This window comes from Pithys albifrons, chromosome 7, assembly GCF_047495875.1.
Source record: "Pithys albifrons albifrons isolate INPA30051 chromosome 7, PitAlb_v1, whole genome shotgun sequence".
Classification (NCBI taxonomy): domain Eukaryota; kingdom Metazoa; phylum Chordata; class Aves; order Passeriformes; family Thamnophilidae; genus Pithys; species Pithys albifrons.
Genome location: NC_092464.1, coordinates 8,592,536 through 8,614,568, shown reverse-complemented (window position 1 = coordinate 8,614,568; position 22,033 = coordinate 8,592,536). Strand labels below are relative to the sequence as shown.

The 22,033-nt window shown below is 37.9% G+C and overlaps 1 protein-coding gene across 1 annotated transcript in view; it reads left to right on the top strand.

Moving 5' to 3' along the window:
- Window positions 1–21,627, top strand: part of PAXIP1 (PAX interacting protein 1) — a 34,796-nt gene extending 13,169 nt beyond the window's left edge. Inside the window, exons 6-21 of the mRNA XM_071560712.1 lie at window positions 624–1,265; window positions 4,343–5,048; window positions 5,823–5,917; window positions 6,872–6,967; window positions 7,290–7,427; window positions 8,756–8,877; window positions 9,439–9,623; window positions 9,756–9,799; window positions 12,365–12,432; window positions 12,821–12,923; window positions 15,133–15,301; window positions 16,828–16,928; window positions 18,448–18,582; window positions 18,666–18,741; window positions 20,628–20,692; window positions 21,143–21,627. Coding sequence (XP_071416813.1) covers window positions 624–1,265; window positions 4,343–5,048; window positions 5,823–5,917; window positions 6,872–6,967; window positions 7,290–7,427; window positions 8,756–8,877; window positions 9,439–9,623; window positions 9,756–9,799; window positions 12,365–12,432; window positions 12,821–12,923; window positions 15,133–15,301; window positions 16,828–16,928; window positions 18,448–18,582; window positions 18,666–18,741; window positions 20,628–20,692; window positions 21,143–21,154 — 2,757 coding nt within the window. The 3' untranslated portion in view covers window positions 21,155–21,627. The remainder of the gene's footprint in view (window positions 1–623; window positions 1,266–4,342; window positions 5,049–5,822; window positions 5,918–6,871; window positions 6,968–7,289; window positions 7,428–8,755; window positions 8,878–9,438; window positions 9,624–9,755; window positions 9,800–12,364; window positions 12,433–12,820; window positions 12,924–15,132; window positions 15,302–16,827; window positions 16,929–18,447; window positions 18,583–18,665; window positions 18,742–20,627; window positions 20,693–21,142) is intronic.
- Window positions 21,628–22,033: the final 406 nt, after the last annotated feature.

Here is a 22,033-nt window from a genome sequence, read left to right as displayed (position 1 = left end):
TATGGTTTCTGATTTTTATTCCTGCTGAAATTCATTTTTTCAGTGATCACCTTGTAAATATTTGTCTCTACTTTATTATGAAATTCTGACTTTTTTCCTGAATGCTTTTTAATGGTGGGGGTTTTTTTAACATCTTTTTAAATTTTTTTTTACCTTTTTTTTAAACTTTTTTGTAGTGGACAAAATGTAAGTATAAACTGTATTTAAACTCACCTTAATGTCCACTTAAAATCACCTGCATTTTAGTAGTGATTGTTGGTGTTCCTGACTGCTGGGGTTCTGAAGGGTTTTTCAGAACCAAATTTCATTATTTTGAAGTCTTTTCATGACTAGGTCGGAGGAGAATTTTGCAAGTGAAGACAGCACCTTCTGCAGTTGTGCCTTCTGAGTCCTTTGTACTCAGATATGAATATATACTCAGATATAAATATGGAGAATTTTCTTTTGATCTCTTGGAATTTGTGGTTCTGCACAGTAGTGTAGTGTCCTGTTGGATCTGAGAGAGATCATTCTCTGTTTTTGGACAGCGTCTCGTGATCTCCCTCTCCATGCTCTAGCCCTGCACTCAAAAAAGTTTTTCGGGACTGTTTTGTCTTTATTAAAATATTTTTTTTCCCCCTCAGGAAAAATATGAATGTGCTTATAAACGGGACAGCATTAAAATTGTGACCCCAGACTGGGTACTGGATTGTATAGCTGATAAGGCTAAAAAAGAAGAGACTCCTTATCATCCTCGTTTGATTATATACGAAGAGGAAGAAGAGGAGGAGGAGGAAGAGGAGGAAGAAGCAGAAAATGAACAAGACTCACAAAATGAAGCTAGTACTGATGAAAAATTGTCAAGCCCAGCGTCTTCTCGAGAAGGATCACCTCTGGGTGATCAAGTTTTTTCACCAAAATCTACTACTGCTGATAAGGCAAAAGGGGAACTGATGTTTGATGATTCCTCAGATTCCTCTCCAGAAAAGCAAGAAAGGAATTTGAATTGGACACCGGCTGAAGTCCCACAGGCATCTGCAGCAAAGCGTAGGTTGCCTCAAGGGAAGGACTCTGGGTTAATTAATTTGTGTGCCAATGTCCCACCAGTGCCAGGTAACATTTTGCCTCCAGATATGAGGGGCAATCTCATGGCTTCGGTACAAGGTGCCCAAAGTTCTGACCGGCAGGAAATGATGGCCACGTGGAGTCCAGCGGTGCGGACGTTAAGGAATATTACTAATAGTGCTGATATTCAGCAGATTAATAGACCATCAAATGTAGCACATGTAAGTGTTGGATTTTTAATTTATAAGCTATTGGACTTTTTCTTAGGAACTATCGTATCCAAGAACTTCAGTTTCCTTTTACTCTTTTTAAAAAGGTCCTCAGTGAAACATTAGAGTCCAAAGTGTTAGGGTTATGGCCAGATTCATAACCTTCCTGTAATAAGTAACTTAATTCCTAGCAGGTTCACAGAAGTAAGAATGCAGTTGGAGAAAAAATGTTTGGAAGAGTAGAGCTGTGTTTAACTACAATATGGTTTAGAGTAAAGTTATGATTTCCTGGTAAAAGCAAAAAAAAAGAGTGTTAATTATTTTGCTAGTTCAGGAAGACTGGTTCCATACACTTCAAGCTTTTCCATCAGTGCAAGGAATTTTTTCTGCTATAAACTCATAAAACTGAGAAATTGTTCCCGTGGTAGGTTCAGTTCAAAACTATGTTGTTCTGCTGGGCATCATTAAGTTGTCATATAGTATAGCCAGGATTATAATGCAGAAGTCCTACTTACACCTTCTTATGCCACTTGTGTATTGAAGTAACTGCAGCTCTTGTACTGAATTTATTTCTAGAAGAAAATAAAAAGCAAGTGAGCATGCTGCAGTTGCAGCATTGAAATTCTTAGATGTTTATGGGAAGGGAGCATGAGAAAAGTAAGTGCTGGTAAATGTTAGACATTTAAGTAATTGCATTGGTGCCTTTCTTTGCATGGTAAAACTTTGAAAGGTGCCTAAGTAGTACAGAGGCTTCCAGCCAGCACTGAAACACAGAATGTGGAATCACTCAGAAGTGTTGGTCCTTTGCAGTCAATATGGTTTCTGAATATGAAACAGAAATACAGGTTTCATTTTAAACCTGAGTCTTAGTTCCCTCTTCTCAGTGCCTTGAGTTGTTTAAAGGCTGAGATTGCTGGGTAAGGGCTGAGCAGAACCACCAGCGTTGGGCACTGCATGTACAGCCCTGTCACTGTGCTGTCAAACACACTTTGGGGGTGTTCTGTGCAAGTGTTTCTCTGTCAGTGATATTTGCAGGGCTCTGGGAAGGTTAGTGGTGTTGTGCTTTGGCTACACTCTGTTCTCCTAAAGTCTGCTGGACTGTGATGTGCAAGGTCTTTGTAGCAAGTCCTGTATCAGGGTGGTCTGTAGATCACTGTGCCAGCTCCAGCATGGGGAGAAAGGCTTTGTGCCTTATAGTTGTGAATCTGCTTCCTAGAGGGAGGAGTACCAGCTCTACCTTTTTGCCCTATAACTTCCCTTGTACTTCGTGTCCTGCATGAGTGCAAGTCGTGGTGCACATTCTTGGAAAGTTAGTGTTTAATTTAAGACTCAGATTTCTGCTGAATGGCAAGAGCTGTAATAATAAGGCATAAAGTAACAAAGTTACTTTCTGAATAGAGCCCTAGGATGGCCATCCAGTGGTGTAAAGGAGAGTACTCTGGACTCTGAATCCCAAGGACCTGAGTTCGAATCCATCTCCTGGCAGTGCAATGCCTCCCTGCCATCCAGTCCCATCAGATCTCGGATGCTCAGCAGGGTCAGCCCCAGTTAGTACCGGGTGCTGTGACAGTCCCGAGGACTTCACTGTCACTGTCCAAGCTCGCTTGGCTGTGGCAGATGGACCTCAGGACTGAAACAGTGGTGCCAGTTCTGCGCATGCTGTGCCTCACCTAAAAAATCCACTGTGCAGGCTGGAAGGGCACACCCATGTGGGGAGAGCCCTGCCCAAATCCTCGCTCGCGAAGTCTGGCCAAGCATACAGACAGCCCTAGGATGCTTTTCGAAGTTTTATCCCTTTATTTTGAAATATGTGTCCTAAAGCTTCTGTAATTTTGACGTTTGGGACTTCTAGGGGAGAGTAGCTCCTCATACTGTGCCACAGAAACATTGTTTTTGTGTATGCTATTTTGTTAATGAATGTTTATCCTGTGGTGCAATGGGCAATGCATCGATAATCATGGTTGTACATGTGTGCTGTACCAATCAGACCAGAATTACTCTGCACGATACCTGAGATGTTTTGGTGTGCATTGCAAAAACATTTGAGCCACCTCTGATGGAGAGTTGATAGACATCTTGTTGAGAGGATACGGTTAATTGGATTTGTGCTTTAGTGATGGGCTTTGATTCTTCTCTTGCACATTGCTGAAGGTGACAACTGTGTATGTTGAAATAGCGAGGGTGAAGGAAACAAGCTTTTCAGGATTCTTCAAAGCTGATATATATATTTAAAAGGCTTTATGAATGGCAAATCTAGAATTTCCTATTGCTCCTTCTTATTTATAATAGATAGTTTATAATTTATAGTTAGTATTTTAATAAATACTTAGCACTCATACTAATCTAGTAGAAGTTCACCTAACTTTCCCTCATCTGATTCTTTAAACATTCACTTGCTAATTTGTGTCTACTTAGTATGAAACAATTTTTCTACCAGTGAGTTGTACATGTAAAAATTAAATTAAATTCCAGATTACTTGAGCATTCTCTATGAACTTAAAATCTATTTTTCCTAAGCATGGGTAGGTTAGGTTGGTTTTTTCCCAAGAAACCGTTAGTGCTCAGTAGATCAACGTGTTCAGGTTTTTTGGAATTCTGAATAAAAACAAGCCATATATTCCTGAATTAGTTCAAAAGAAAACAAGATTGCCATCTTTCAAACAGCACTCATTAATGGGGGCATTATTAGCAATTTTCAAGTGAAAATAAGACTGAAACTAAATTCTGAACTTAATGGGCCAGCAAGTTCTTTAAATTAGTATTACAGTTTATCGGTGTAATTATTCATATAGTGTTAAGATTCACAATGCTGTTGAAGAAATCAGTAATACAGGAATGGGTTTTAATCTTACATTTAGCTGAAATGTGCATTGCTTTTTATTAGGAGCCACTTGCAGCTCCACACTTTTTGTTGTGTAAATCCTGTCTTTTAATTTTGCTATTAGCAGTTAAAGGTTTATGTTTAACTCACGAGGTATTTAAGCATAGGGTTTGTTTCTTTTAGAAATTGTATTTTCCCAGTAGTTCTTTAAATATTTTTAAAACTGAATGACAACCAAAAGGTCACAAAACTAATCTTTGTTTTCTAGATATTACAATCACTTTCAGCACCTACAAAAAGTTTAGAACAACAAGTAAATCATAGCCAACAGGGACATCCAAATGTGGTGCTGTTTAGTCAAGTGAAACTAACACCAGAGACACATTTATTGCAGCAGTCACATCAAGCACAGCAGCAACAGCACCATCCTCTTTTACACCTTCAACCTCAACAACTAATGCAGCTCCAGCAGCAGCAGCAGCAGCAATCCCAGATCTCCCAGCAGTCTTTCCAACAGCAGCAGCCTCACCAGTTTCCCCAGCAGCAGCAGCAGCAAGTCCATCAGCAGCACCAGTTCTCCCAGCAGCAGCTCCAATTCCCGCAGCAGCCGCTCCACGCGCAGCAGCAGCTGCACCGCCCTCCGCAGCAGCTCCAGTTCCAGCAGCAGCACGTGCTGCAACAGCAGCTGCAACAGCTGCAGCAGCAGCAGCAACAGCTGCAACAGCTGCAGCAGCAGAACCTGCAACAGCTGCAGCAGCAGCAGCTGCAACATCAGCAGCAGCAACTGCAGCAGCAGCACTTGCAGCGACTGCACCAACAGCATCAGCAACAGCAGCTGCAGAACCAGCAGCACTTAACTCAGACAGCTCCAGCACTACAGCATCAGCTTCCAGCCCAGCAGCCACAACACCACCAGCAGCAACAGCAACAACTGCAGCAGCAGCCACTTTTTGGGCATGATCCAGCAGTGGAGAGTTAGTAATTATTGCCTTCTGATCCTGGGAAATGTGTGGCTAATGACATGATGTGGGTTAGAATATCAAAAAGTAATTCTGTGTTTACGGGATGGGATTGTAAGAAATGCCATTCATGGCACAGAAACAGTTTTACTAATATTTAATACTTAAATGATGATCCAGCAGTCTGAAAAAGATGAGAGTGCTGAGAACACTCTCTTTTCAAATATATACTTGATGCCACAAGCACATAAATTATGCTGTCAGAATAGTGTTAGTCCATGCACAACGTAATTGTTTTAAATTTTTTTTCCTTTGAAAGAGGGGAAGCGAGGAGCTTTCAAACAGTATATAAAATCTGGAAAGACAGGTAAAATTCTGGAAATGCTAGTAAATTATTGGAGATGCAGTATCAGAAAGTTATCACGCCTTGCTTTGAATTCTGTCTGTGCTAGTAGAACTATTTTTGATTGTTTTGGCTATTCATAGCTGATCTTCGTAAATGAGGAAGTTACCTTATGTTTTCCTTTTAGTGACCCTTCTGCGCCTTTAGGGCCCCTTCAGGGGAAAAGTCCACCCAGAGCAAAATCAACCCCTGGGCTGAACTGTGCCTTTAAGGCTTTCAGCTTCAAGATTTTGGATCCTAATATTTCAAGGAAGTGCACTTTAAAATTGAATGAAGTTTATAACCTGGTATAAGAAAAGCTTAGTGTAGCAAACATGTTCAGAGATGAACTCTTCAGACTTATAAGTATTTAATTGTTTGTTCTTTTATGTGGCAAACTATTCCAGTTCCAGAAGAGTATTTCCTACTGGGCTGTGTCTTTGCAATTGCTGATTACCCAGAACAGATGTCTGACAAACAGCTGTTAGCAACCTGGAAACGGGTAAGATGCTGCTCTATTTTTAAAAAACTACAGCGTAATGTCATAGTACCTAAATTCTAAAAGAAATCATTGGAACTGTTTCAGCACTGTTCATTTTTCTGTAGGTATCCTTTTGTGTAATTCTTCTGTTACAACCTAAAAACCATTATTCAAGTGCTGCTGACCAGAAAAAGTAATAAAAATGCTTTAGGTGTGCAGCCTGGTTGAATTAAGTTTTCAGTCAGAACATAGATAAATAAGTTTCAGCCTGAACTATTTCCCAGTTATTTATGCTTTTAATCAGGCAGCTGTAATACAGCAAATGTAATATAGCATCTCTGTCTGTCTTTAACTTGATTGTATAAAAAGACTCTTTTTGACATATAATTTTGGCATTTATTAGCCTGTGAGGTATCCACCTGAGTGAATACGATGGAAGAGTAGAGTGTTTCTATTTTTTGCCAACTTCTATTTTTCAGAAAAATCTGATTGTATCCTTTCCTAAATAAGAGGACTTTGATGTTCTTCAGAAACTTCTGATGGATTTTGTAGTTGAATTTTCCCTACAATTTTGCATAATCAAGTAAGCTGTTGACATTTTTAACAGCACTTGTGTTTATTGCTGAGATAGAATTAAATAGTTCATGAAAAAATTGTTTAATAGTTATACTGAAAAAAATTTAAAAAGTGAGAAGGGTTATTTTTGTTTATATATCTTTATTTTTATTTTTTCCCATTTATTCTAAAAGGTAGACTTTTTGTTCAATGAAAAGCTGCATATTTAATTTTGTTTTTTGTTTCCAAAAATGTTCTTAAGTTAGATAACAAACCTGATTTTGGGGGGTAGCTCTTCAGTGAAATGGTGCTAATGGTGGCAGTGTCCTAAAGAGTAGACTTTCATTTCAGACTTTTTGTCTCTTAAGGTAATTTAAAAATTGTTATATATTAGGAGTTCTGGGTTTGTTCTCTTGCCAGATCATCCAAGCACATGGTGGGACAGTGGACCCCACTCTCACAAGCAGATGTACCCACCTTCTCTGTGAGAGCCAAGTCAGTAACATGTATGCTCAGGTAAGCAAACTGGTAACCTCTATTGCTGCGTGCCTTCATTTTATTGGTGAAAAGCAATAAAATTCACTCTGTGCTTCATGCTTAGATTGTAAGTACAAATTTAAAGTTTTTATGTGCTTTTTTGTGGGTTTTGGTGTACAAACTTTCGTAGTGCCTGTAACAGACTTATTCCAAGAGAGCACTAAGAAAGATACTATAAGGAGGATCCTGAAAAAGTAGAGAAAAACAAACAGTCAGAATCAAAACTTTGATTTGTAAAGTAATGTAAAGTAAAATAAATGTGTGTTTTGTGTTTAAAATCTGTTTGTACATGTATTATTAGGCTGTAAGGGAAAGGAAGAGATGTATTACAGCACACTGGCTGAATGCAATCTTGAAGAAGAAGAAAATGGTCCCACCTCATCGAGCCCTTCATTTTCCTGTGGCATTTCCACCAGGAGGAAAGCCATGCTCTCAACACGTAAGAAGGAAAAGCTTACTTGTGAAGAATGCTTGCTTCATTACAGGAGCAGTATTAAAATAGAGCCAGAAAGCACTTACTTAAAATACACATTTCTTTTGTCTCAGAAGGAAAGCTTCTGTTAAGCTCTGGCTTCTGTGTTGGTGTGGTTTGTGCTGTCAGGTTATCTGAGTGCTTTGCAAGTCCTGTTGAGGTCAGAGTGGTGAGGGCAACACCTGCCTTTGTGAGTTACTGTCTTAGACACTGAGGGGCAAAGATTGCACTGAGTGAGACATAGCAAGATGGCAGGAATCCAAGCTGCACAGTGTTTTACTAGCACATCTAACAGTATGTACTGCCTTTACAATAACCAAGTATTTTGAGAGGGTTTTTTGAGCATTTTTCTGGGTCAATGCTTAGCAAATATCAAAAAACGAAGCCCGTGCTGCTAATCAGAGGATAGGAGGTCACAGTTTATTAGGCTGTGCACTGAGGAGCAGTGGGGAAGAGGAAGTTTGAAAAGCTTTAGTTCATTCAGATGCATCTTGAAATTCACTGTGTTTTATAAACAAGGTGCCAAAGTATGTCTTGGCATTGGATTTCTTTGTGCTGGATGCAGAGATAAAGGATGAAAACCTGTTCAGAAAGACATAGAAAGAAATAGCAGATTTGGAAAAATTAAAATAAAAAGTTAAAAAATGAAAACACGCATGTGAGCACAATGGTTAGTATTAAATGTAGTATATAATGTAATAAACATAATTGAAACAAAATTACTGTTGCCTTTTTCTAAAGAAAGGGAGAGAATGGCAAAAATGAAAATCTGTCAAGATTAGAGATAGTGGAAGTTGTGGAATTAGCAGTTCAGCACCTATGATCATGTGGCTCGGTTTATTTGGCTTCATGGCAGAGTAGAGCACAGCTTTCAGGAGATTTTAAAAAGTAGAGTGGAATAAGTAGGTGCAAGTGTTTGTATGTCTGCCTGAATATAAACAGCAGCAGAAGGAAGAGGTGAGACACGTGAGAAGCGGATTAGCTCTGAGCTCTTTCATAATAAAACCTTAGTCTGTGTAAATGAGCAAAAGCTGACCAGAAGAATGAAAAATCTTCTTCCTGAGTCACAACTAGTGCTAGAAACCTGAAATTTTTAAGTACAAACATCACTTTAAAATTATACTGTTTATATCCTACAAGCCATGCTTTAATGAAGTGCTCATATGCTATACTTATGACACTGTGGATTTCATCGTAATGGAAAAAAGTTGGTACTGTAAAAATATTTTCCAAAGAAGAGTTTTGTAATTACCATCTATATTCTGGTATTTATAACTGTTTCTTTCTGTCTGCAGATAATCTCTGTGACAGGATTTGTTGATAGTGACAGAGATGACCTCAAGCTAATGGCCTACCTGGCAGGTGCCAAATACACGGGCTACCTGTGTCGCAGCAATACAGTTCTCATCTGTAAAGAGTAAGTGCCTTACTCCACAGTGCTCAGCCTGGTGCCAGGTAGTGCTTTTCTGGATGTGAGGTGATACAGGTACAGCTCACTGTAAGAGCATTAATTTTAATCAATTCTGCAATTTGATAGCAATAAACTTGGTGATGTTGTTTATTGAACTAAATTGCAGCACATTATCTGATAAATTTGGCTTTCTGAAGACAGGCAAAAGTAAAAGTAATTTCTAAATTTGCTACTTTATAATATTTTATAAGGGATACTGACTCTTGCATCAACTATAAGTAAAATATGATTTTTTAAAAATAATTGTTATAAAATGTTGGACGAGTGAAAGTGTAAATCCAGGTCTTACTTGATTTGATTCCATTGAGGGCAGAAATTCTCCTCAATTAATTGACTTGTTCAGGTGCATAGGACAAAAGTGTTTTTTCAGACTACATACTCTGTCACAGTTAAAACAGATAACAAGCCAGCAAAGAAATAACTGGTATTTTAGGTTTATTATTCAGAATTGCTTTTTCACCTGTTTCCTTGCAATACAATGCTTTTTCTTCATCTCTGAACAATAAGGCCCAATGGGTTGAAGTACGAGAAAGCCAAGGAGTGGAGGATCCCCTGTGTGAACGCACAGTGGCTCTGTGACATCCTGCTGGGGAATTTCGAGGCCTTACGGCAGATCCAGCACAGCCGGTACACAGTGTTCAACCTCCAGGATCCACTTTCTCCCAGTCAGCATCTAGTGCTGAATCTTCTGGGTAAGAGTTTCAGTCACAGAACCCTGTGCTCTGTAGCATTTGTAAGAGCCTGTTTAATAAATTGAAGTGTGTGTCCTCTGTTACAAATAACTTGGCAATGGTTTCATCTTTGTTCTGTTCCCCATTCCACAGATGCTTGGAGAGTCCCATTAAAGGTGTCACCAGAACTTCTAATGGTATGTTGACTTAATGTGTATATACAACTGTTTTGATAAGATCACTCCTTTGTGTTTTTAATGTATGAACACTTGTATGTGGTGTGAGCAGCATGTGAGAGAGACTTACACAGACCTGTCCTGAAGCTCTTGGTTGTACTTTCTGCTAATGTTCTCTGTTTTGTTTTGAGAAATCTAAGAAATAATCTTTTGCAGGACTAAGAAATTGTAGTGTAATTTACAAAAACAGAGTTGCTGTTGAGACATCCTGGACTAGAGCTTCACTTTTCAATTTCTACATCAGACCACTAGAAAGGGCTTAGTATTTTTTGAGCTGATACCTAACACTGAAAATGAGACTACATAAGGGCTTTTAAGACAGAACACCCAAAATCAGTAAGAATTATGTTAGAATATTGACTAAATTTTAAATAAAATATATAATGTAAATTGAGAGTGGAGCTACTTTATATTGTCTTTTTTATATATACTAAGAACAAAAACCATGGGTATGTATACCACATATTTTAGAATTTAAAAATATACCATGCATTAAAAAACGTACTTGATAACCCTGAAATAACGGCAGTGGAAATGAAAACCAAAGAATTGGACCTTAAAAAAGATACAAGAATTTAATTTTTGTCATGTAGGCTATTCTGCAAAACATGGAAAACATGAGACAGGTTTAAGAGCTGAGGTGGAAACTGCAGCTTGCTCTGAATATCTAGAAAACTACTTCAGTTTTTGTATTGTAACTTTTCTTCCCATTTCAGGTTTATACTTAATAACTTTTCTCAGTGTGTCTTCATCTAGGTAGATCCCAGTTTAGGCTGATGAACTTTCAATTCATTTGTACAACAGGTACATTTGACCATCACATAACATCTTCTATTGCACAGAAACATTTTGCCACACCTCTTGTGTTGTGGATCTCTTATATCTCAGTCAGTTTGTAAAGTCTTCAGAAAAGACTTTACAAAAAAGAGGTGCTTAGTAACTCCTATAACTTAGTTTGTGCTAATGCTTTAAATGGGGATTCAGGGCACTGTTGCTTTAATACCTTTCAGCTTTAGAAATAGCCACTGCTGTATTCCTGACCATAAGTTTGAAACATTCTTAGAGACTCCTGTGGAATTCTTTGTGGCCCTGTAGGAAACTAATTTTTAGAACACTAAATGCTTTTAAAAATTTGTGTTCTTCATTTTTCCTGAAAAAGAATGCATTTTGCTGCTGCAAAATAAAAAACCCTTGAGGAGTTTCAGTATGCACTATTAGTATTTGAAATAGCTTTTAACAAACTTAGTTTTGGGTTCTTTACCACTACACTTTGCATCCACACTGCAGTTCAGCTCATCTTAAAATTGGACTCGTGCCTTCTTTGTGGGGGTCATTCAGACCAGATAGTGGTCAATGTTTTTGTCTTACGTAGCCAGTGGAGAGACCTTAGGGGTCAGATGCCTATTTTAGTACCTCCTGTTCTGTATTTGTTATATGGGGACCTTTTTTGCTCATGTCAAGTGGGAATCTTGTAACTTAAATTGAAAGGGACTTCTGGAGGCAATCCTGTCCAGCTGCTCTCAGAGTGCTCACACAGGAGTATGGTTTGGTAATAGAACATGCTGAGCATGTGGGAGTGTCAGACAAGGTACTTCACTGCCTGCATAGTAGGCATTTCTTTTTGTCTTGGGATTCAGGGTCCTCTTGTGAGGACAGCTGTCTTGACAGACAGTGTTGATGCCATCTACCTCTTGCATTTTCATAGTTGAAATGTCCATCATAAAAAAGTGAATGTGTGAACCTCTCTTTCCAGCTGCTCATGCTAGCAGTTGTCAGGCATAAAAGTGCCTGTTCCTGAGAGCAGGAAACAAACCCCTGAGACCTGTTCCTCCCAAAGGAACATCCTCACAGTAAGGCTGGAAGAATGCTGCCTGTCTTTTCTGGTCACGTGCCACTGGCATTCCGCATTAAATTTCAGGTGTTGATTTGAAGGTTAAAAAGGAATAGATGTCATACACTCCTGCACCTGAGAGCTGTGGTTTCAAGTTTCTCAGGCCAGGGAGAGCCTAAAAGCTGCATTTCTCTACCCCAGGCATGTGCTCTAGAGGCTGATCTGGTACTGTGGAGGTGGGAATGTCTGTCCAGCTTCTGTTTATATAGTTAGGGAACTTGAGTTGAAAACAGTATTTTCTGTGATATTACCACTCCATGATATTTAGCACCAGGAAGAATATTGTAGTCTCCATGTATTTAACAAATAGGCAGGCTTTTCAATCTCCTTCTCCTTTAATTCGTTGGGTTTTCCATATGTGATTATCAGTGTTATTTAAAAGATAAAAGTCCCACAACATTTTATTTGGTGTACACTTACATGGTTATATAAGTTTGTGGAGAGCTTTGGTTAATGCCCAGCTTTGCTCTTGGGTAGGTTGTGTAAGCTGCAGGTGCACCATAGTGTGTCATTTTCATTTGTTTAGTTGTCTTTATTACAGTCACAGCATATCGTTGTATGGTTTTCCTCTTTCATAATAAGAATTGGTTTCCCTGCTTAATTCAGATGTAAACATGTACATGATTTGATTTCAGGGTGTGAGGCTGCCTTTGAAACCAAAGCAAAATGAGTCCAGTCTTCAGCCGGTTTCCAAAAGAGCAAGGTAAGAACAGAGAGTAGTCAATGCCCATAGTCCTTCATTGACTTTTCCTTGGAAGCGTCAGCTGGCCATCAGCCTGCTTGCACCCTGTGCCCTGCTCATTGAAATAACTATCAGTGGTTTTGGTGTGTTGCCAGCTACTCAACTGGCAGGAATAAAACAATAACTGGAGTGAAGCCGTAAGAGAATTGGGAGAGAACAGAAACAGGAGAATATGCCCTGTTCTCAGCACAGTGATTTTTTTCTTCAGAAAAAATCCTGCCTAATTTTCATTCATCTGGGCCATTCTGTTGGTGAAAATTGCAAGAATGTGCTTGTCTAATTTCAAAATTATAGTTACGTAGCTTTGGGTCCAAACATCACATTCTGCTGTATTTCCTGTATTTTGTAGGATTGAAGACCTACCACCACCTACTAAAAAACTCACCCCTGAGCTGACACCAATGGTGCTTTTCACAGGATTTGAACCTATGCAAGTGCAACAGTACATTAAGGTGACTTTCCAGCTTATCTGTTGTGAACTACATTGAAACATCTGATACCGTTTTTATTGATGTTGAATTTTTGCTAAGACTTGATTAGCATATATCTAGTGGATAAAAACCCCATACTTACTGGGGCTGAGGTTAGAATAGGTTTATGTGAAATAATTTTTACTTGATAGTTGTTCTGCTGTAGTTAACTACTTCATTCTACTGTGCTATTTGCTTTTTTCTTTCTGTATGATTGCTTTAAAAAGCAAGAAGGCCCTTTGCATGTTTGTTTTTAAATGAGCAAATTCATGACCAAATTTAGTTGAGAAAAGTAGTGATGGTTGTACTGGATAAGACCCAAGTTTCTTCTAGTGCAGTTGGTATCTGTAGTGCCTAATGCTTCCAAGAAAGCTGATGACAAAGCTTAGGGCACGTGTGAGAGGAGTTCCTACTGACGTTTTGTTCTGTTCCCTAATAAAGCTGTCCCAAAGCTTAACTACATTCAGATAATGAGAAGTAAGTGAGGCCTAGTGTGACTCCACTACATTTCTTAGAAATATGCACCACTTTGGCGTGCTCAAAAATAGCTAATATTCTCTTTATTACACATTAACTTGTTTTTAAAGTAGTTGGACTTTGGAGGTTTTTCCCCCTTGGAGTGTTTGCATTTGAAGCTTGTTATAAAATATTTTAGATATTAAATTATTTAGATATTAAATAGATCATTTAGATAATTTAAATATTAAATATTTTAGTCCTTTCTTAGAACAGAAAATATTTTTCAGTGTATCTCGTAATGTTCTAATGTTGGCTTCTCATTTTCTGTCATGTTAGTACCTGGTTAATTACATATAGAATCTGTTTTGGTGACAGCTATGACTCACAAATATAGAAAATTAACTTCAGCCTCAAGGCTTGTGAAGTTGAATGCAAACCTGGCAGCTCTGATGCCATCAAGATTTTCAGAGTTTGGATACCTAACTGAGGTTGGATAATTCTCATCTTCTTGAGATGGAGGGGAAATCTTTTTACCCAAAGGGTTCCCAGCACATCAGAATGGAAATCTTGCAAGAGCTGCAAGAGTTGCACTCACAGGTGTTTGAGGTGAACATAAATAACAGCCTTTGCCTTTCAAAGAGGTACAAGTGTACTGTTCACAGGGTGTTTGTACATGCCCTGAAGGAAATAAATAGTGGAGATGTTGTGTCATTGAATAATACCTTTTGTGTGTCACCCCTATGCAAACCATCAAAGTAAGCATGGTAAGGAAGTGCTTAAAGCACGGCCCAGTCTGTCCTGTGTGTTACCATTATGAGAGCAGGAGAGTACACAGGGCTGCCAAAGACCTTGAATATACCCCTTGGGCTTTCTTGCCTGGGGGACTCTGAATCACTGATGTAATAGAATCACCTTAGAGTGTTTAGTATTTATATTTAAACATATTTTTGGGGGTTTTATTTATTTGTGTAAAAGGTTTGTTATGGAAAATCAGAAATCCACAGTGCATAATTACTAAAGCAGACCAAATATTTCTTCATTTTTTAAATTTTTAGGAGGGGAGCATTCTATCTCTAACATCTGTAGTAATCAGATGTGCCTCACCAGCTGATTTGTTTTACTGCAAATCCCTTCAGATAATGACTATCTTAAATGACAGTATAGCAACTATGATGTGTTAGTTTGGGTTTGCTAGTTTAAAGCAAGGAAAAAGGAATAGTGGCTCAGTATCATCAAAAATACATAGACAACTGGTGTATTTAAAGAATATGTGTCTTGCATGAGATGCTTTTTAAAGAAAAGACTAGGAAATTGAATTTTGCTGTAGCTACAGGGTTTATTACACCTTCCACAGAAAAGAGCAAAATTATTAAATATTTTACTTACTTCAATATCTTCTTTCACTTAAGAAAAGATTTTAATTTGTAACTTACAGTTATTTCCTTGCTTAAAAAAAGCAGAACCCAAAATCAGATAACTGCAGAAGTATGAAGTAGCTTTCAGTCTTGCTGGGTGATATTTATATCTGGAAATACCTGGATTTTCAATGGCTGTATATTCTGTCAAAATTTATCAGCTTTAGTAATCAATGACTGCAATGCAGAAATCTGTATTTACTGTTTTATTAGGAGCTTAGTTTTATTTTGATGGTGATGTTATGATTTTTCATTTGTGTTTTTCCTCCAGTTATTTACCAACTTTCATTTTAATTTGTGTTTTGTACAACTTTCAGAAACTGTATATCCTTGGAGGCGAAGTAGCAGACTCTGCCCAGAAATGCACCCATCTAATAGCCAGTAAAGTGACCCGAACTGTCAAGTTCCTGACAGCAATTTCTGTAGTCAAGCACATAGTAACTCCAGAGTGGTTAGAAGAGTGTTTCAAATGCCAGAAATTTGTTGGTAAGTTAAATCAGTATCAATTCCTATAGTAAACTTAAGATTCAGTAACGTATTGAAATATACTTTGTTGTTTCGACTTCTGACTTCAGTGTTTCTCCAGTTTTCTAAAGAGTTCAGTCTTTGAAAGCAGAGATTTTAGTTCTGCAGCAAGTCTGACTAATCCTTCACATCTCTTGAAGAATGATGTACAAAGTTTTTAAATAATTACATCACTAGCTGGCTTGTATTCCACTTGTGTCAGAAGGTTATGTTAGTGAAGGTTATAGTAGTATGGTTGGGTAAAGCTGTCATAAGAACTAGAGGTTGTTTTGATTTTTTTTAAACAAGTTCTCTTTCATCAGAACATTTTGTTTCATTTAGTTTTGATTTGATTTGATACCATTTCTTTCCCTTAAATGAATGAAAAACGTACTTAAAGGTTTGCTTTACAATGATTAGATCTTGGATGTTGTTAAACGTTGTATTTTCTTGTATGGCTGTTCTGTAGACTCTTACTTGTGGTTGCATTATGTTTAGCTTCCTTAAATGCTCTGATCATTTGGTGTATGATTGTTTTGTGCTTGTTATATAATTTGTTTGTAAGAAGAAAATATATAACATCACTGCCTAACATCATAAAGACTTAAATCTATGGATAATTAACTAATAAAACCAGTAACCATTTTTATAAATCTCAAGAAGGCAATTTACTTACTTCAGCATCAGTGAACTGAGAAATCAATTTATTTGAAAGGTATTAGAAGAAGAAAGTTGGGGAATTTAGGATGGCTTGTTTTGATCTAGTACTTGAAGTACTTTACTTGTCTATTGAAATTTAGTTGATTTGTAGCTAATGAGCTGCGTCCAGTTTTGTACCTGCTACAATGACAGAAAATACGGCAATTGTTTACAAAAATTGTTTTACTGGTTTCCTTTGTGTTTTGGAAGAGTATGAACACCATCTCTTGCAGGTTGTCAGAATTGACCTTGGAAAGACCAATTTGTTCTCCATATATCTTCTTTATTGTTTAAGCTTAGAGATTTTGAATTAAATTTGATTTAGAAATATGTCTGACATAGATTTTTGTGGAAAGAAAAAGACTGAAATTCTATCCCTAATAAAAAGTGAAAAATTGGCTGAATAACAGGACAAGTGAAAAAGATGGAAAGTTTTTTCTGTTAAGATTGTGTGAGGACTTGAAGACAGTTTGTGGGTACTCATAGGTTGTCACAGTAATTGTAACTTAAACTTAATCATTCTGCTCATTTGTTTGCAGAGACTCAACAAATAAAAGTTTGCAAGTTTCTCCAAAGTAAGAAAAATAGACTTGATAGCACAGTGGTTTTTACTAGGTATGCAAATGTAAAACTGCTTAATTCTCCAAGTAACTGGGGATCATCACTGTAAAAAGCCTAATAAGAGGGGATATTGTAATCATGTTAAAATTGTGTGCCTTTCAGAGCCACTCTGCCACCTGTTCTGCTCAGATCACATCCTGGGTCACATGGCTGTTTTGTTTGTTACATCATCAATCTTTCTTTTTCAGATGAGCAGAACTTCGTGCTCAGAGATGCTGAAGCTGAGGTGCTTTTCTGCTTTAGTTTAGAGGAGTCTCTAAAGAGAGCACAAGTAGCTCCATTGTTCAAGGTATGCAATTTAGCATGACATTTAAATACTTGGAGTTTTTCAATCTGGTTGTTTCAGCATTGGGGCCACAGGTTTTATAGTTGAAGGTAATAGAACAGACTGACATATAACGTAAAGCACTTGTTGTAAATTTTCTTTTTGATTTGATGCCTATTTCTTGCCTAAAACTCACTGAGGTGACCTCATTACTGTCTATAACTTCCTGAAGGGAAGTTCTAGTCAGATGGGGGTTGGTCTCTTCACCCAGGCACTCAGCAATAGGACAAGGGGGCACAGGCTCAAGCTCGGCCAGGGGAAATTTAAGTTGGAGATCAGAAAAAAATTATTTACAGAGAAAATAATCAGGCATTGGAATGGCACTGAGTGCCATGATCTGGTAAAGGCACTGGAGTTGGACCAAGGGTTGGACTTGATGATCTCGGAGGTCTTTTCCAACCCAATTGATTCTATGATAAGCCCTCTGAGTGACAGGATCCCATAGATCTGAACAAAACACACTCAACATATTAACAGTATTTGTTGCTTAACAAAATCTAGAACATTTCTCTGTTACTTGTGAAAAGCCACTTATGGAAAGAACCTTATTTTCTTTCTTTTTATTTTCTTTTTTTACACCAGCCTGATGGTCAAAGCACTTGCCCATAGAAATGGCAGTCTGAGAGTGAGTTTGCACTTCAGTCTCAGGAGAATTTTGGTCTGATTCTCCTTGGAGACTGCCCTTTCCAGCAGGCTGTTTGCCGGGATGAGCAAGATGTCTTCATACCTCTGTTTAAAATTACATTACAGTGCAGAGAGGGATCTGGAGATCTGAGCTGCTGGAGATTCTTTAGCCTAACTGGATTTCAGACTGTTTGTTGAGGCAAACCATCTAAAAGGGATATTTTTTCAAACTGTAATGAATAAGAATCTATGTCTTTTATTAAGTTTAAATTCTACGTTTTGCTCAGTTTTGCAGACTAAATAGCAATGTTTTTTTCTTTTTTATTCCTGGCTGGTTAACAGAGATAATCTACTTTATGATCTGATCACTGGTAATGGTCTCAGTCAAGTAGTATAATTTTTATCAGGAAGTAATAAATTGGCTGGTAATAAAAAGGTAAAAGTTCTTTTGTAACACTTGAGATGTCCCTGTGCTTGAAGTAGCAAGGAACATTGTTGTTCTTACGTGTCTTGCCATGTGCAGTTACTTTTGACTTTGGGTTTGGGGCTTTTTTTGACCCATAGTGGTCATTTGACAATTTCCTGGTTGTTATTTTACAGGCATTGAAATAGGCACTCCTAAACTACTCAAATGTATCAAAATTGTGGGTTTGCCCCCACCGGGGGAAGCATCAGTGGTAATTAGGGAAAACTCATCAGCTGATGAATCTGTGTCCACAAGCCACCATACCCAAGCCCAGCTTACAAAGCCTGCCCTGTGGTGGTGTAAGAGAGGAGTCAGATGACAAAAAAGCTTCATGTGTTGCAGAAATCAGTTAACAAAATAATGTTTTTAATCTTCTTCCTTTCTTCTTTTTAGGGAAAATATTTTTACATTACTCCTGGAATTTGTCCCAGTCTTTCCACCATGAAAGCTATTGTGGAATGTGCAGGAGGAAAAGTATTATCTAAACAACCTTCTTTTCGAAAACTCATGGAGCATAAGCAGAATAAGGTGTGTTCAGTGTTGCTTTCTAAAATTTACTGGCAATACCTTCCTCTGTTACTCTGAGCTTACCATTAGTTTCTTTCATTTAGAGTTTGCCAGAGATAATCTTGATTTCCTGTGAAAATGACCTTCATTTATGCCGAGAATATTTCGCTAGAGGCATAGGTATGTATAAGCTTTCACTCCAATTTGAACAGTATAGCTGCTATTTTGGTTTTTTTTTTTATTTTTACAATTACTGTTATACAAATAGGGAGATATTTTGAAGCTGTCAGATAATGGTAGAGGAATATGTGGACTATCCTGCAAACTGTGGAGAAATCCAAGCCAGTTGTTTGATGGGTATTTCTAAACAGAGGCATTTTCTAGACTGGTGTATTTGACTGAGCTGGCAAAATGCCAGCTACCCAGAGGCAGAGTTTCCCCCTGCCCCTTCAAGGGAAAAGGGAAAGAAGAAAAAAACCCTAAAACTAAAATGGCAATCCTTTTATATTTACACAGAAGAGAGAAAATTAAAAGCAGAATACGATATAACATATACATATACAAATGTGAAAAGAAACAACAACAACCCCACTGAGTTGCCCACCCAGTAACACAGATTCCACCACTCCAGTCCACAAAAACACCCCAAAAGACACTTCCCAAGAGACGCTTGGCAAGAGAGAAGATAAACTAACAATAAAGTGTTCACTTCCATAGATAACACAACGGTGGGGTGGCAGTGGGGCCTGATCTCAGCAACACAGCAGCAGCATGTCCTTAGTACTGCAACCATGAAGAAAAAGAGACAGAGGCACCTCCCTCACTCCCTTTTATACTTGTTTTGGCATCAGATGATATGAGATACCTCTTTGGTTGCTTCAGTCAGGTGACACTTGTCCCTTCTAATCTACATCACACTATCTGGGCCTACTAGAACTGAGACCTGCTAAAATTAAGGCCTAATTTAGGCCTAGCTAAAACTAAGGCCAAAACTACCACAACAAGTCACTGTAAATCTCTGGAAGGGTAGGCTTGAATTTGGGGCTTTGGTCCTGCCTGAGGCAAAGTTACTGTGTTCTGTGGTTCAAGGCCAAAAGGCAACTGAGGAACGCACCCCAGCTGCCTCCACCCCAACATTGGAGGGGAAGAGCATTGAAAAAACAAAGTGTAAACCTCATGGGTTGAGATAGAGCAGTTTAATAATTGAAACAAGATAATATGCTACTAATACTAATGACAACAAAATATTAATGGTAATAGTAACATAGTAATATACTTGTGATACTAATTAATAGTATTAATTATACCATTGATACTAATTAATTATTAATTACTAATTAATACTAATGACAATACTAATGAAAAGTGGAGAGGGGGAGAGAGAGGAATAAACCCCAAGAGACACAAGTGATGCACACCAGAGTTGTACAATTGCTCCCCCACTGGCTGATGCCCATCCCATCCCTGAGCAGTGATCGGTGGCTCCACTGAGCAGCCAACTCCTCCCAGTATACAAATACTGGGCATGGTGTTCTGCGGTGTGGAATATCCCTCTGGCCACTTGGGGTCAGCTGTCCTGGCCATGCTCCCTCCCATCTCCTTGTGCACCTGCTCACTGGCAGAGCATGTGGAACCAAAAAGTCTTTGACTTAGGATAAGAACTCCTCAGCAACAACTAAAACATCCATGTGTTATCGACATTATTCTCATCCTAAATTCAAAACACAGAACTGTACCAGACACTAAGAAAATTAACTGTATCTGAGCCAAAAGCAGGGCACCACCTCAGTATTCATCTAGTGACAGATTTGGGGGTTTTCATTTTAGCTGTTTTTACTGCAGTGTAGCTCCCCGTGTGCTGTATTTACTAACAGGGATGTACATGGGCAAATCTGGTCTTTGTAATGTCAAGTGTGATGGATTAGAGGGGGCCCTGGTGGTGGTGGGGCAATACCCCCTTGTGTCTTTGCATGAGAGGCAGAAAGGTCCAGAAAGGCCCTTCCTGCAGAATGAGGCAGAATGTCTGTGTGGGGTGTAAACTCCAATAATGTTTTGGGTATTTCCAGATGTCCACAATGCTGAATTTGTCCTGACTGGAGTACTTACTCAAACACTGGATTATGAATCATATCCTTTTTGTGTAAAGACTGTCAGCTGCTTAGGAAACGGTGGTTTGCTAAAAGTTTTTCTTAGTTAGAAACAATTAATTATAATTTTTTTAAGATATGTAAAATTTACTTGATACGAGGGTAGTTTAATACCCAGAAAGCCAGCTTAAATTCAGAATGAAATTACTAATTGATAGAAAACACCTCAGGGGAGGTGGGAGGCAGAGTTGTCACAAAGGAATAGTGGTAGAATATTAGGCAACAGGGAAAAAAACCCCTTGTTACTAAGGAAAATATTTGTCACGAATTTCTTCAGATGAGGAAAATAGTTTTTTACAGAAGATTATAGACCCTATTTGATAAATGCAGTGGAGGGACCAGTAAGGCCTCTGTGTAGTTAATGCATGTTTTTTATAGAAGTTGTATTTTGCAGTCATTTCTTACTGTTGTTCTTTCTTAACAAGCATACATATAAATTTACTTGATGGATAGTAAAATGCCTTACTGCTTTGGAATCCTTGGAGCCTTATATCTAGCTGTTCAGCCATTGTACAAAGCCACTAGAACTTCCTGTGGATGCCGTTTTCCAGCTGTTTTCCTAGGGACAATGAGCAGTTTAAAGCAGGAAAGCAAAAATAAACTGCATCTTTTTTAGGATGTGTAATTTTATTATGCTGAAACATAATTTACTATGTTTTGTATTATACTACCATTTTAAAGGATCTGACTTTAGGTATCATGGTTAGCCCGTTTTTAAGCATTTTAAAATAAATTATGGTACTTCAGCCAAGAGTGTGATTTGGATGTAAAAATAGAAGGGCTTGCTATCTATTAAATTATGGATGTCAAAGATGAAAATGTTTTGTACTTTATTTTTATTTCTTATACTCTATTTTCTTTTATATTGATATTTTGCCCACATTTGAAATAAATGTACTTTTAAATGTTTTACTCTATATTTTAGTGGTCGTTCATTTTTTTGAATACTGTGCAACAATGGCACTCTGGTAAGAGTAAATTACTCAGATCTTTTTCCAAGCAATGTGAAATTATTTTAAGCTTATTTTACCAGGTATGTTTTAATATATGAATCCCAGTTCTTTGAAGGGAAATTGTTGTAAATGTACATATGTGTTTTTACTGAAGCAAAGAAGCATCTTGAAGGAAGGAGAAACTACAACCCTGCCTATTACACTGTTGTGATAATTTTTTGTTTGTATAGTGAGTTTTACTAAATAAATAATAAAAAACAGTCTCCTAAATCTACATTCAGTTGTATTTTCTAAGTTCTAATAATCTGATTTAACCATTTTTATCAGTTTAGACTAAAGTTTAAAAAAGTGATCCTAAAAGCATTTATTCTC